Genomic DNA, 14,965 nt, shown 5'->3' on the forward strand with positions numbered 1-14,965 from the left:
CTCCCAAGGGAAAATTCTGAATTCCCAGTTCACCAAAAGGTTAAGTGCTAATTGACTCAATGACCACCATCCTGCAGAAAAGTTTTCTGAGATAAATACTAAAGGTTGAGTTTTGACTGGTGCTTAGATATTTCCTAGTTGCATTAAAACTAACTCGAGCAGACGGCACAGCACACTGACCTGAATCACACCTGTGAGTTTTACCTTCTAAATTTGATTTTGTTCTTCATCTCCAGGGCCTTAATAAGAATGTGTTAATGCACATGACTATTTTACAATGATAGCTCTAAATAATTTATTTTTTATTTCAAGAAAGAGAAATACACCTTAGAAAAACAAAACCCAAGATTTTATTTTACTTTTAAAGCCATATTTTTGTGCCGGTAGCACTTAGATTATTCCATACGTGAGATCCATATCTGCATTTCATTACCTGGGTTTGTTCTAAAGAAGATTTATTTTTGTTCTGTGAATAATTTTTGATGGTTCTTGTACATGTACAGATATAGATACGTTTGAGGTCTTTTATTGCTATTCCTACAAAGAATACAAATAAACTTTAACTTTAAACATTTCAGACTAAAGTTGCCACTGTATTTGACATGTTACCACCTTACTTCGAGCATGTATCTGGATGATTAGAACACCTGGCGAAAAACCAGAAAGGACGTGCTTACGGGAACATTCTTCTGAAGTTCTGTCTTAGCATTGAGGACAACTTGTTGGAGAACTTCCCACCGGACAGGCAAAGAGTGTTCGGATGAAGGAGGACAAACCCACAATTAATGTGTCGTATTGCAAGGATGCCCTCGGAGAGCTCCTCACTCCGGACAGCCTGAGGTCTCTGTAACAGCTCGGGTGGCTAGTGAGGAAAGTGCCCTCCACTTCTCCGGAAGTGTGGCCTCCCTCAGCTTCTCAGCCACCACTGTCCTCTCTTTCTTCTCCAGGGAGATGAATGCGGTTTGTTTCAGGACTGGTGTTGTCTTGGGGTTTGGGTTCCTGTTTGGTTGTCATTCTCAAGGTTACTGTTCCCAGATGCCTCCATCTTCCTCTCCTTACCTCCTGCACCCTATAAAATCCAGGGATGCCAGTTTTTCCTCACAGGTGTAGCTCTGTAGTCACCTCTTCGTATATCCGGAGTTATTTCTGAGCGCCTGGAACAAACGTGTGTTCTCATCTGCTAGCATCATAGACCAAAAGTCACTCAAAATCCAGACAAGATGGTGTGAGAAGGCTCCGGGTCTGCCGACATGGGCTATTTTTTGTTCACTTCAAAGCCAACCCATTTCAGTCTGAATTGCTCGTGACCTAACGTAAGCTTTAAGACTTCTCGGATCTGAAACAGCAAACAGAGAGAAACTGCCGTTGCTGTCTTGTGACCTCCCGGCCTAAACTGCCCACCGCTATGACCTTTGTGACCAGCCATACCCTTTCTTTTTCTTACCTACGCCCCCCGCCCCCCACCAGTCTCTGTGAAGGATCGCACCTACCCCAACGGGAAAGTACATGAATCAATTGTGTTAGGACACGAGGACCACCGCCTCCACCACCACTGCCCACCCCCTCCAAGGGGGGGGGGGGGGGGGGGTCCGGAGAGTCTGATGACAAACGGGGCTGAAACAAATGACTTACCGGTGCTTCTCAGTCCCATTTATCAGAATCACTACTGAACTTTGAAATCAGAAAAGATGCCTCTTGAGCTCCACCACCGACCGGGTCACTGATCTCTCTAGGGACTGGGGTTGGGCTTCCCCGCCCGCTTCCCCAGGCCGTAACTTCAGCTGGGGTTAACAACCACTAGTGCATATTGAGCCCTGAGCACTGGGTGCGTCTGTTACAATGTCTCTCTGTCCCTGTCCCTGGAATGGGGACAAGCTGGCTGCAGGTGTGTTTCCTTGCCTTCTGTTTGCAATTTAAAATGCGGCTAAAACTAATGCTATATACTCTACCTTCCGACACACACATGGTTGCCACCATTTCCACCCTTTAAAGCTGTGAGGCAGAAATTGTCCCCATTAATAGGGAACAGATACATTCCAACAGAGGTGGCCAGAAGGCGGAATTCCCCGTTTTGACCCCAATTTTCCCATTATTGGCTTTACTTTTGCAGAGAAGGAAGATGGTTTCCGGTTTGGTTCCCTCCCACACCCCCCCAAAAAAAAAGAGTCCTTGACTTTTGGAAACCCAGTACTCGGCACTGCAGTCTTACTGAACTTCTAAAATAACGATCCGATGTCCAATTGCAACATTTCCATCATTTGCACCTGTTCCTCTTTCAACAGCGAAATGCACGGAGGGCTCGCTCATTCCTCCCCAGGGCCCCGGACGGGCCTGTGCACGCGCGCATGCACGTACGCACGCACGCAAACACACACGTGCGCACGCACGCGCACACCACCGTTCTTTCTAGAAACGAGTTTGTGAGGTTTTAGAATGAGTTGCCAGGTGCTATTTCTTTGGCCTGTGAGTAAATTGCAGTGAGCTACCAGATAAATGCCAGTCTCATTTCTTGTAACATCAGGATTTGGTTAGATGACCTGTAAGGAACTCTCTAAATCTGACATCTTAACGATCATTCTCTGGTATAATTGAAAAACGTGTTTCAAGCTTTTGCTGCAGTATTTAGGAACACTTCTTCCTCTTCACAATGTCCCATCTCATAATACTTTAAAAGAACAGAGGACTGGGCAGGGTGGGGAGCCTGGAACAAATATATATTCGGATGAGCAACAGTGATGCTGGTAATAATAGCTAATGTTTGTGTTTATTGAGCACTTACTATGTGCTAATTTGCTAAGCACTTTATCTGGAATATTTCACTTAATACCAACCATATGAATTAGGTTTCGTTGGCCCTAATTCGTGAGAAAACTGATATTCAGAAAGATTAAATTACTTGCCCCAGGTCGCACGACTAACAAGTAGAAAGCCAGACCCCAATACAGGTCCTTCTGATTACGCTGTCTTCATTTAAAACAAACAAACAAACAAACAGCTCAAGAAACATGTTACAGAGAGAAGAAAAAGATCTGAAAAAGTCTCAGCACAGGCACCAACCTGTCACCATGAGCCAGCATGGGAACAGCAGTGGGAACAGAGGAGCTAATGTTTCCAAGCTTTTTCTCCAGGTTTATTGGTTTTGACAGTGTCGCCTTGCATTGTCAAGCCATCTGACCAAAAGCAGGGGTGGTCTGAAGTCTCACCTCACTCAAAAATTGGTCTTTCACATCTTCTGGGTCCAGGAGAGCTGGGATGGTAAAATCTGCTTTCAGGATTCCAAAGACCTGCCCTGAAAAAGAAAGAGCTGCCTGGTTCAGAGAAAATTAGCCTATTGTCGTCAGACGCTTGAAGTTCTCAACAGGACTGCCCACTGGACACCACAGATGCTGCACAAAGATTTAGGATTTCAAAAAGGAAGAGGAAAGAAACTGCTGGGCTGGAGGATACTCAGCCACAATTAGGACTAACCAGCCAGTGGCTGCGGCCAGGCAGTCCTCCCCTTCTCTGTCTCTCCTGTATTTCCCCCCTTCCTTTTAACAAATCCATTAAGCAGATACTCCGCACCGCGCTGGAAATACTCACCTATCCCTGGGCCCACATTTTAAAGGCCAACGCTACCCCGGAAAGCTCTAAGTAGGTTCTCTGAGCCAATAAACATGCTCAGCCTTGGGCCACGAGCCGCTGTCATCTTCCTGGGAACTACATGCAGCCTCGTGACAGGGCTACCCTGTATCTGTAGAGCATTTTATAGTTTATGACGCACCACTGCATAATTACCTCATCGTTGGCTCGCAACAACCCCGTGATGGAGGCAGGGTAGTTTTTACTGCACCTCTTCTGCAGCTGAGGAAGAGGAGGTTCTGAAGGGAGGATACTTGCTCCCCGAGCTTTAACAGTAGTCAGGTCGCTAACTCCAGGCTCCTCGCCCTTGTTCCTTTTGTTCCGGTTCCCTTCCCTGCACTTGATGCTGTCTCACGAAAAGGTCTCAGGTACCCTGTGCTAAGGAGCGGCCGTCCGGATTTAACTGCTCCGCTGTTCGGAGCGGGTCCTTGGTGACCAGAGGCAGTTACCTGATGCTGGTGCTGGAGTTTTGCCTTTAGACTCTGGGTGTTTGGGTGAGCTCACGCGTTGGGCCTGAGTGGCGGCGGCTGTCTCTCTCATAGCACTGCCACCTCCTTCAGTGGTCACAGCTATAGGAGGGGGAAATAAAGGAGCCATTGCAAATACGGCCGGGAGCAGGGTGGTCTGAGATTGGTGGCTGCCCCTGAGCTAGAAGACGGGCACGGAGAGCCACCGACCGCTCTGCACACAGCCGCTGCAGAGACCGACCGTCCGGGCCAGATCTTGACCCGCCCCCACAGGCTCACACACCCAGCCCCTCAGTTGTTACGCCATCGTCCCCCAGAGAGCGTCCCTGACAGCAGGACTTGTGGGGCCTGGGCAGTATTATGAGAACTCTTCCCAGGGGCAGATGTTTTCTTTCACACCCCAGGGGCCCGATGCCCTCATGGCTCTGCCGGCTTCCCGGAGCCCCCACCGTTGGCAGTCAGGGACCCCTAACGTCGCCATCAAGAAGCAGCACTTCAGACTCAAGGTATTCCAAAACCAAGCTCAGCCTCCCCCCAACAACCTCCTCTCCCCTATGTGGCTGCCCGTCTCCTGAGGCCCAGAGACCCCAGGGTCCTCAGCTGCTCTCTGACTCCCTCTCCTGTCCAGTCACCAAACCCCTGTCGGTGCCTTGCAAAGGTCTTTTTTGTTTTTTTTTTCCAAATATGGAACGATCATATTGTTTTTGTGGTATATTATTGTAAAATATTTAAACAAAAGTATCCCCTCCCCTGACCCAGGGGCAACCACTGTTAACAGTTTGCTATAGAATATTCTTCACACACTTGGGTTTTATAATTTGAATGCATAAAGATCTACCTTACTCTCTTTAAACGCTGCATAGTATTTCATCGAATGTACCATAACTTACTTAACCCATCTGCTTTCAATGGACATTAGATTGCCTCCGACTTCTCACTGTAATAATGCTGCAATAAAAGAGCCCTGTGTGGAGGACGCATATGTAAGTGTGCACCTCGTACTATTATTTCTTAATTCCCCAAAACAGGGCTTCTGTCTGAGAGGGTGTTTCCATCTCAGAACAGACATGCCGCCAGAAGGGCCGCTCCAGTCTGCTCTCCCATCCAGTGCCTAGGATCGCTGATTTTTCCACTTTCTCATCAACACCTTCACCCCTTCCAATCTTTGCCCGGCTGGTAAGTAAAAAAGTCATTTTAAAAATTCATCTCGCTTTTAGTTTGGATTTCTGTGATTCAGTGAACAAAGCTGAGCTTTTTTTAAAAATGTGTTTGCATCTGTATTTCTTCAGTTAACGTCACTTGCAAACAGCCTAAAACCAATTCCCTCCCGCCCCTCCTCACGCTGCTGGCCCCACACGTGCCCTTCCTGCCCCTCCTCTCCTGGTCGGCCTCCGGTCCAAATGCCCGCTTCTTTCCCCGCCCGAAGCACTGCACATTCCTCTGGTGAAATGAATCACTTTGTACAATCCAGACACACAGAATGGGAGAAACACGCATAGTCTCATCACCCGACTGTAACCACTGTCAACATTTCTACACATTTCCGTCCAGTCTTTTTTTGCTAAGCACAGGTGGGGGTTTCCCTTCCGTGTGCCGTTGAGTGCACTACATGTATAATGTTGAACCGCGCTTTGCCCCTTTAACGCCCTGTCACGACAAGCATTGTCCCCTGTCATTATAGCCACCTTGCTTCTATCAACTACGGCTCTGAGCGTTTTGCTCGCTTGCTGAAAACCTCCGATGCCTCCACCTGCCGCAAGGTCAAGTCCTTCAGAATTTGTCCCTCTTTCCCTCTTCCTTTGTCACTCCCTCCCCAAATACGTGACCTACACTCTGGTCACATCAGACTGCTTTCATTCCCAAACCACACGTTTTCACACCTACTCGTTTTTGCTGTGCTGTTCCCTCTGCCAGGAAGAATGTTCTAGTGTTTGCTGCCTAAAATCCTCCATGAACTTTTTGTCCAATTACCGCCACCTTTCCAGGCAAAATGAATGAGTCACTTTCCTGCCAAGGCGCTCAGGTCACACTTCTGGCTCAGCACTTATCAGACTGTTGTCTCTATTAGTCCCTATTAGACTAAGCTCTTTTAAAAACAGGAAACAGGTCCTGCTTTCCTTGGTATCCTCAGTTCAATGCCTTGTTCAAAACCAGCACTCAGGAAGTGACTGTTGAATTCAATCATCCACCAACGTGTAAATCACTGTTCAAGGCCTGGGAAAGATACAAAGAGGCACAAGACAGCCCCTGCCCTGTGAGATTCCACAATCTCAATAATTCATAATCTGATCATTCATAATCATTTATAATTAATAAAATGAGAACGAGGCCAGCCCCGTCTGTCGAGTAAGGACAGAGGCGGGAGATGGAATGAATCACTAAACATTTCACTAGTGAATTGAGATTAGAGTAGTATAACTGCCATTTATTGAGCATCTGTCAGATGCCAGGCACTGGACCATAGCTCATGACACTGGTATTTTTCTTGACTTCAAAGATGAGAAAAAATGAAGTTCTGAGAAGTTAGGAAACTTGCCTAAGGCCACACTGTCAGTAGTAGGGTCAACATTCCAACCCTTGGCTATCAGACTCCTACAGCCCAAATAGCCTGTTTCTCCCCTGGATTCGCCCCCCCCCCCCCTTAAATTATTACCCAGTGAGGCTGAGCAGGTGCCCTGGCTCTGGCTGCACCCGTAGAGTGGACAGGAATGCAGCCAGGGCAGGGAGACTGTGGCCCAGCACACGACCCCGCCCTCAACCTCCTGGCCTGCAGCCTGGGCATGGGGCCTCAGGCTCTGTCACCGCAGAGGAGCAGCCGGGCGCCAGGGCCTGGCTGGTGTGGCGTCCCCAACCCGCGGCGACTCGGGCGGGCACCTGTTTCACTTAGCCGTCTCCCAGGCGTTCCCCCCGCGTGCGGCCGGCTGGGGCTGCCCGCTCCGGGAGCGCGGTGAGCGGAACGTCCCCAGGCGCTCTCTTCTGTCCCCGGGAAGCTCCCTGGAAGCCGGGAGCCGCTGTCTGGGGCCGACCTGGGGGAACGGAGGGTGGAGCCGGGCACGGGGACCGCTGCTGCCTCCCGCGGGGTCGCGGACTTGCCTTCGGTAACGGGGACCTCCGGGGACGCGTGGACGGTGGCAGGGCTCGAAGTGGCGGCCAGAGCGGGCCCGGCTCCCCGCCCCCCCCCTCCCCGGGGGGGACAGACAGCGTCCCCGGAGGGCGAGCCGCGCTCGGCGGGGAGGCCCGGGCCGTGGGGCCAAGGTCGCGCTCTGGACAGTTACCAGCAGGGGCCCGGCCCCTTCCTCGCGGGGTAAGGAGTCCCCGGGGCGCGCAGGCTGGGCCCGAGGCCGCGGGGCAGTCGTCCCCCTGGCTGGGGAGCCGCGGGGCTCTCAGGAGCGGGACGCGCGGGGGGCGCACTCGGCAGGCCCGGGGCTGACTCGCTGCGGGAGCCGCGCCGGGCGCTGGTCCCGGCGGCAGGAGAGAAGGCTCGCGAGGGGCGCCCCGCGCCCGGGATCCCCACCAGGCCCGAGCCGTGGGACAAGGACCCCGACGGGTGGCGTCCAGCGGCCGAGGCGGGGCGCACGGGGCGCGCGGCTCCCGGGGCCCTGCGGCGGCCCTGCGGTTCTTCCACGCCTGAACCTGCGCTCCCAGTGCCGACCGGGCTGCGCCCGGCCTGGGGCGGCCAGACAGGGGCCAGGTTAGACCTCACGTGGGAAGCAGAGGACAGGATGGTACCCAGTTTCTCTACCGAATCTGACCACAGGCCCAGGCCCTGGCGCTGTTGCCGTCAGGATGAGGGCCACGTTCCTTCGCAGCTCACAGGGAGTTCTCCTTGTAGGATCAGGGTGTCCCCGCTCAACGCTAAGCACCGCACCCCACCTGCAGCTCCTACCTGCACTCCCCCCGCTCCCTTTTGCAAGCTAATTCCTTCTCGTGGTCCAAAACACAAACAGAATCACTTCCTCCAGAAAATCCAGATGATTACAGGGACTGAGACATATGTCCCCATTATGCCTGTGCCTATACACACAACACCGACTATCAACACCTTGGGCTCCTTGAGAGCGGCCCCTGATTTTTCTTTGTGTCCCCAGAATAAATAAAGCTCTGTGCAACTATCAGCAAGTTCCCTAACTTCTCTGTGTCCTCAGAAAAGGCAAGAATACCTTTGTCAGATATAGGAATCTGCAACAAAGCCAGGAGAACCGTGATTCTGCCCTCAACTACCCTACTTAGCTTCAGAACTCTTGGAAAGCAAAATCAGGTAATAGCTATGAAGATGTTTCAGGAATTTAAAAATGCTGTAGGAGGGCAATCACTGTGTTTCCCAACATGTCCCCACACATAGTCCCAACAACTCATCTGGAATCTTTTCTCCACCCAGAGGAGCCCAGAATCACAATGGATTCGACAGGCACCTCTCTTGTGGTTCCCCCTCTGGATGCTAAACCTCAAAGGCCTCTCTGATGACTTCTCAGGAGCACTGCCCAGAGTCTTCCCCTCCGTCTCCCAGGCTGGCCCTCATCACCTCACTGGGGGTGCACACAGCTTCTCCTGAGCCTCCCACCCTGGAACTGCAAGTTAGTGGCCCAGGTCAAAGGGGGAGGTTGATGGCAACTGAGTCCCCCTTCTCCAACCCCAGCTGGCCCTGCAGGGGATGGGGGTGGGCTGGAAAATCCTCTTCTGGGCGGACCCCACGGGGCATGCAGGTGACCTCTCCAGCTCTCAGACCCCGAGACCTTGGGACCCAGCCAAGGACAGGTCCAAAGCACCCACACAGAACCGAAAACAGGCACGTACTTGGCCTGCGCATTGTCTCCACGGCCACTTCTGAGGAGGGAGCGTGAAAGGATGGCTGGAGAGCTGTGGACTCCCGGTGCCCAACGGAAGGGTCTGTGAGTAAGGAAGGAGAGTGGTGAGGACAGGGCCGACCTGGCACAGAGCGCCCCCAGGTCTGCCTCCCCTAAGGCCTGCCGGCAGCCCCACCAGCTGCCCATCTCAGCCAGCTCAGTGTGCATGCGTGCATGTGCGTGTGCCGGCTGCGGGGGGGGGGGGCTCGCCGGGTCTTTAATCCTCAGAGGAGCCCTGCAAGGGAGGGACCATCATTCTTCCTTGGTAGATAAGGATCCCCATTCTCATCAAATCCAAACCACCAAAAGAAACAGCCAAGAACAGGCAGATCACAGAAAGTGGATTAGCGGCTGTCAGGGCTGAGGGTGAGGGAGATTGGGGAGTGACTGCTCGAGGACAAGGAGTTCCTTTCGGGGTGACAAAATGTCCTAAAATTAGTGGTGACGCTTGGACACCCCTGTGACTACTAATAGCCACTGAGTTAGACACTTAAGAAGGGTGATTCTTAAGGTATGTGGACTATATGCCGTAAAGCTGTTACAAAAAGTAAAGAAGACTGGAAAGGAAGAAGGGAGGGGAGAGAGAGGGAAGAAGGCAGGAAAGAAAGAAAAAAAAAAAAGAGAAGAAAAGGATAAGGCAGGACGCACCTGTTGCTGAGGACACACTCTACACAAGATCCAGAACAGCCAGGCAGGCCTCTGGTTCACGTGCACTTAGAGTTCAACAACACTGACAACCGCTAACATCTGCTGGGCGCCTACTCTGTGCCAGGGTCTCTGCTAGGTTTGTTCTATACATTCTCATTCAGTCTCCGAAGCCATTTGTTAAATATATTTTCCAGGAGAGGAAAAGGAGGCTCAGAGATGCCACGCGCCTCATTTCTAGCAAATGGTAAAGCCCGTGTGAGATTCCCAAGTCCATGCTTTGAACCTCTGCATTGCCCAAAAACTAATCACCGTTGCTAACTGCTAATGCCCTGAGGCTCGATGGGCTCCACTCCTTCTTTCAGGCTCCCTCAGAAGCTCCTCTTACCCTCAGGGTCTAGAGGTTCTTCCTTGGGTCCAACCTCAGCGTCTCCTGCTGCTCAATAAACCCATGTCCCATCCCGTTCTATCCTCGGTAAGCCCAGGGCCCGTGGGGACAGACTGTCACACACCATAGAAGCAGATGAAGGGTCTCAGGGAAGAGCAGGCCAACGAATACACTCGGGGGGAGTAGCGCGCGTAGGTGCGGAGCCCCGCACACAGTCCCGTCCCCAGCTCGGGCACTTGAAGCCAGGTGGGGATGCTGGCACCCAGGTTGCTCGACCAGCTCAGAGACCCAGAGGTCGCGTTGAAGTAGAGGCCGATCCAGGCCTCGGTCTCACTCGTGATGGACTTCAAGGCCTCCTTGCCCGCCTCGTCGGTCACCATCTGCAGGTCGGCCAGGTCCGTGTGGTGGCTGTGGCAATACCGCAGGGCCTCCGGCCAGGTCATTTCTTGGTCGAATCGCATGAAGGTCTGTCGGCCAATCTGGACCACAGCTGGGGGCAAAAAACAGGGAGACCGCAGGCCTGAGGTCCTGGATCTCTGACAGACCAAGCCTCACTGCTCCCCTGGGACAGAGCTCGGGTCTGACTCGGGCCCTTGTCCCGGTCCCTGGGTGTTGGATTTGAGGAAACCCACCATTTTATAGGCAGACTAAACACCACATTGGGAGAATGGATGGGCTATCATGGCAGCAGCGGAGAGAATGCAAATTAGGAAAGGCGGGGATGAAGAGCCCTGCTGGTGGCTAAAGTCCTTACAAGCTAAGTCTGAGTTTCCATTTCTTCATCTGCGCAATGGGGATAATAGCACCTAGACTAATTTAAAGGCCTAAATGAAACCATGTATGCAACTGGTTTCGCACCGTGCGTGCAAATAATTAGCACTTGATTAAAAGGTAGTGACCCTTTATGGGGAGGGGAGGAGGAAAATGGGACAATCCTACTTTAGAGGCAGCCTCATCTGTGATTTCCAGCAGCTCTAACTATGGCGCTGGCTCTCAGGAGGCTCCAGGGCTAAGGCAGGAGAGAGAGAGGGGGTGATATCCATCATATCTGGAGAGCCAGGGAAAAGACAGAGCGTGCCCATCCCAGTGGGCCCGACTTCCAGCGGGGCTCAGACAGCCCGGGATGCAGGCCTCCCATAGCCCGCACCCTCCCTCCCCCGTCTCTGCGGGAGGCTGGCCTGGGCCAACCCCCCACGACCGCCCCTTGCCAGGCCTGTCTCATCTGTAGCACACAAGCCCACGCATCTGATTCTAAACAGTGGGAGCCGGGAAAGGATGTGGTGCCAGATCCTGAGGGACTGATTCCAGAGACCCGATGAAGGAAACACCTCTATTTGCAGAACAGAGAGCCACATCCTCAGATTCAAACAGGGCCTCCCAAACTCTGACACATCCTGGTTCACCTAAGCCCGGCAAGATTTGCCTGATGTTTCCCTCATTTTCCCTATCTAAACTGATTTTTTAAAGCTATCCTCTATGCAGCGAGGACTCCCCAGCCCCGAGCTATGCATGTGGCAGACGTCATCTTTTTAAATCCTCATTATAATCCTGAGAGGTAGATGCTATCAACCTCATCATACAGGTGGGAAAGCGGGGGCCCGTGTTGGTGATGATGTGCCCAAACTCATGCCGTATTAAATGGCAAGATGAGATTCAGACGAGGTCCACCTTGGACGCCCGGCCATCTTCACTCTACAGCTCAGTATTTCGTAGCATGCGGAAAACCGGCTCTATAAAGCAGAGGGAGTGGGGAGTGCATTCCCTTTGTCATGGATTCTTTATACCCGATGTGAAGAAAGTTTAAAGAAATATACAGCAGGGGGCACCTGGGTGGCTCTGTTGGTTAAGCATCCGACTCTTAGTTTCAGCTCAGGTCGTGATCTCGAGTTTCATGAGTTCCAGCCCTGCGTCGGGCTCTGACGGTGTGGAACCTGCTTGGGATTCTCTCTCTCCCTCTCTCTCTCTCTCTCTCTCTCTCTCTGCCCCTCCCCTGCTCGCTCTCTCTGTCTCTCTCAAAATCAACCAATAAACTTAAAAAACAATTAAAAACAGAAGATTCCAGGGCAGGAATATCAGAAGGGAAGTCCCCCTCACCCACCACGGAAGCGGGGGCCTCACCAGAGCTGGGATGCAGCCTGGGCCATTAACGGCCCCTCTCTGGTTGGAGACCTTGAGCAAGTCACTTCCCTGTCTGGGTTCCTCTGAATAATAAAACTGGACTGATTCTCTCCATGGGGTTCAGCCTGAGGACAGCAAAGCCAGAGGATCCCTCAGCCAGGCCAAGGGTAGGGAGGAGCAGAGGGGACACAGGTGGCATGACCCTGCCCGCCAGCCCAGGTGGACAAGTCAGAGGGCAGGCAGAGCTCCCAGGTGCGTACCTGGCTTTGGAGAGGTGGTTGGGCTGAGAGCGGGCTCTGTGGGGGTGCGGTGCCCCACAGCAGGGTCTGGAAAACAGAAACAGAGCACGCGTCACGGGGAGGGAACCTCTGCAGGCACCGGGAACCAAGCGGAAGCCAGGAGATGCCTTGGGCTCCAGGGTAAACAGCTTTCTCCATCCCTGTGACATTTATTCAAGAAATATATACAGGGCGAGAAATATATACAGGACGAGAAAGAGGGAGATTGAGAGACAGAGAAAGCCCCTGTTTTGTGGCAGACACTGTTCTAGGCCCGGGGAAAATAGCAGAAATTAGACAAACAGGATCCTGGCTTTTGAAGAGAATATGAAGGAGCCAGCCTTGCAAAGTGGTAGAAGGAGATCCCCAGGCAGAGCAAAGGCCAAGCCCCTAAGTGGGAAAGGGCAGCGTGTGTCTGAGGAGCAGAGCGCCAGTGTGGCCAGGGGCAGGGAGAGGAGATGAGGCCAAAAAGGTCAGGCAGGGCCTGGTCGGCCTCAAAAGGGACGTGACCCTAAGTGCTAAGCCACCTATTGAATGTGTTGGAGCAGAGTGACCTGGTTTGTATTTTTAAGAGCTCATTCTGTGTTGAGAACTGACTGTGGGGGCAGGGCAGACCCTCCCCCCCCCCCCCCCCCCCCCCCCCGCAAAGACCAGGGCGGTGGACTTGTGGAGTCAGGATGTGCCTCAGTGGAGCCCAAGGACACCAGAGGGAGGAGGGGAGAGCCTGCGCCCAGGGCCCTTTCTTTGAGGGGCTCCCACCCCTGCACATCCAGCACTCCTGACCGTCTCTACTGGCTTGGGAATCTGAAGGTCAAGTCTCGCCCCCGGGGGCTGTATTTCAAGGCCCCATGACAGGCGCGGCGTCGCGGAAAACAGGGGAGGTGTCCGGCTGTGCTCCGTGCCCCTGTTTGAGGGGTTTGGGTGACACAGAGTTGGGCTGGGCTTCGGCTGACACAGAAAAGCAGAAGTTGGCGCTTTTGACCAGAAAAGTGCCCTCTGGTCTGTAACTATCCCCCTGTGTGATCCCCCCGGGACGGTCGCATGGGCAGAGAGGGACCAGCAGGGGCAGGATGGGGCCAAGATGGGGTCAGGACGGGGCCCTTGAGCACCGCCGATTTCCTGCTGCGATGTCCGAAGGGGTTGGTTCCCATCCACTACTCTCCCTGCCACCATGAGAGGTAAAACCGGACCTGTGCTCTGTGGGAAGAGCAACGCTGAATTCCGCTGCCTTTGCTGCGTAGATGCAAGCGGATCCCCCACCCGCTTTTCTTTTTTCCTCCCTTTCTTTTTCCTCTTCTCCCAAATCCCTAACCGGCTGGAGGGGACAGCCCAGATTTTACCTTCTCTCCACGCTGATTGGCACTTGTTTCTCTGACGGAGTCGGAGGAATGAGGGACAGAGGAGATAGAAACCAAGGCTGCAGAGACGCGTGTAGCAGCGGGGTGAAGAGAACAGCGGGTCGTCCTCGTCCTGGGAAGGACGTGAGAGGGCCCGCCCCCCACCCCACCCCCCACCTGCTCGGGAGAAGCCACCCCGGAGGAAGAGCAGGCGCAGGACCGGACTCGAACACACGAACACACACCGTAGTAGCAGATGAAGGGCTTCTGCACCGTGCACGAGGCGGCCCCGAGGTTGGGGAAGACGGATACGGAGTACAGAGTGGCGCAGACGCCCTCGGCGAACACCGGCAGCGAGCTCCACACGGGCGCCGCGAAGGTGGAGCCGCTGGACCAGCTCAGGCCGCGCACGCGCACGTCGAAGAAGAGGCCGATCCACGCCTCGGTGCTGCTCGTGAGGGAGTAGAGGGAGCTTATGCTGCTCACGCTGTTCATGCTCTGCAGGTCGGCCAGGTCCGTGTGGTGCCGCCGGCAGTACCGCAGGGCCTCAGACCAGCTCAGCGTCGCCTCCACCCTCGAGAACGTCTTGCCATTGTTCAGCAGCCGCAGGGCTGAGACAGGAGAGGCCGTTGGCGCATGGCTGCCCCCAACCCACCCCTGGTCCCCAAAGAGCTTCCGGCCTCAACACAGGGAGCCTCCCAGGCCTCTCTTTTCCCCTGCTCCACCCCTTACCGCGGGCTCTCCCCTCGCACACAGCTGTGCCTCTGGGCCTTTGCACAAGCTGCGCTCTGGGCCTGGAGGGACTGGCCACTCCCCACCCCCTGCTCCCCCCAGTCCCTCGTCCTCCAGGGTCCTTCTCTCCCCACTTGCCTTTGCCCAACTAACTGCTCAGCCCTCTGCCCCATCCTCTACACCCTTCCCATTTGCTCAGTGCCCCTTTGTTAGTGCTTAGTAACAATATCCCGTGTTGACTGAGCCCTCACGGCTCGGTGTGCCTGCAGCTCATGGAATCTTTCCAGTAACTCCCCAGGAGGGACATCACCATGCCTGTTTTGCAAATGAGGAAACCCAGTCCCAGAGAGTTAAGGGACTTGACCAAGGCCACCCAGCGGGAAGGGACAGAGCCAGGACACAAGGACCATGGGAGGAGTTTCCAGGGCCAGGCCCTGAATCATAGCAGGGGACCACCCTGTTGTAGGCAGGGCTCAGAACAAGGGCTGCACATGAAAACCACCTGGGGAGTTTTCCGAATACACTGATGTGCAGG

At 53.7% G+C, this 14,965-nt stretch overlaps 2 protein-coding genes across 4 annotated transcripts in view; one reads left to right on the forward strand and one right to left on the reverse strand.

Annotated features, from left to right (window-relative positions):
* The window catches only part of RASAL2 (RAS protein activator like 2), a 357,105-nt gene extending 354,955 nt beyond the window's left edge, over nt 1-2,150 (forward strand). For all 3 annotated transcript variants that reach the window (XM_078440819.2, XM_078440818.2, XM_060643614.3), the window contains one exon: nt 579-2,150. In XM_078440819.2, the coding sequence (XP_078296945.1) occupies nt 579-583 (5 nt within the window). In that variant the 3' untranslated portion in view covers nt 584-2,150. The remainder of the gene's footprint in view (nt 1-578) is intronic.
* Nucleotides 1,236-14,603, reverse strand: CLEC20A (C-type lectin domain containing 20A). The gene is made up of 10 exons (XM_081791832.1): nt 14,431-14,603; nt 13,944-14,338; nt 12,344-12,409; nt 10,090-10,455; nt 8,701-8,975; nt 7,424-7,860; nt 6,963-7,351; nt 4,071-4,190; nt 3,204-3,289; nt 1,236-1,336 (listed from the first exon to the last, which is right to left on the reverse strand). Exons 1-10 carry the CDS (start codon nt 14,601-14,603, stop codon nt 1,256-1,258), a joined length of 2,388 nt encoding a protein of 795 aa, XP_081647958.1. The 3' UTR covers nt 1,236-1,255.
* Nucleotides 14,604-14,965: the final 362 nt, after the last annotated feature.

The sequence above is a fragment of the Panthera onca genome, chromosome F1, assembly GCF_046562875.1.
Source record: "Panthera onca isolate mPanOnc1 chromosome F1, mPanOnc1 haplotype 2, whole genome shotgun sequence".
In the NCBI taxonomy this organism is placed as follows: Eukaryota; Metazoa; Chordata; class Mammalia; order Carnivora; family Felidae; genus Panthera; species Panthera onca.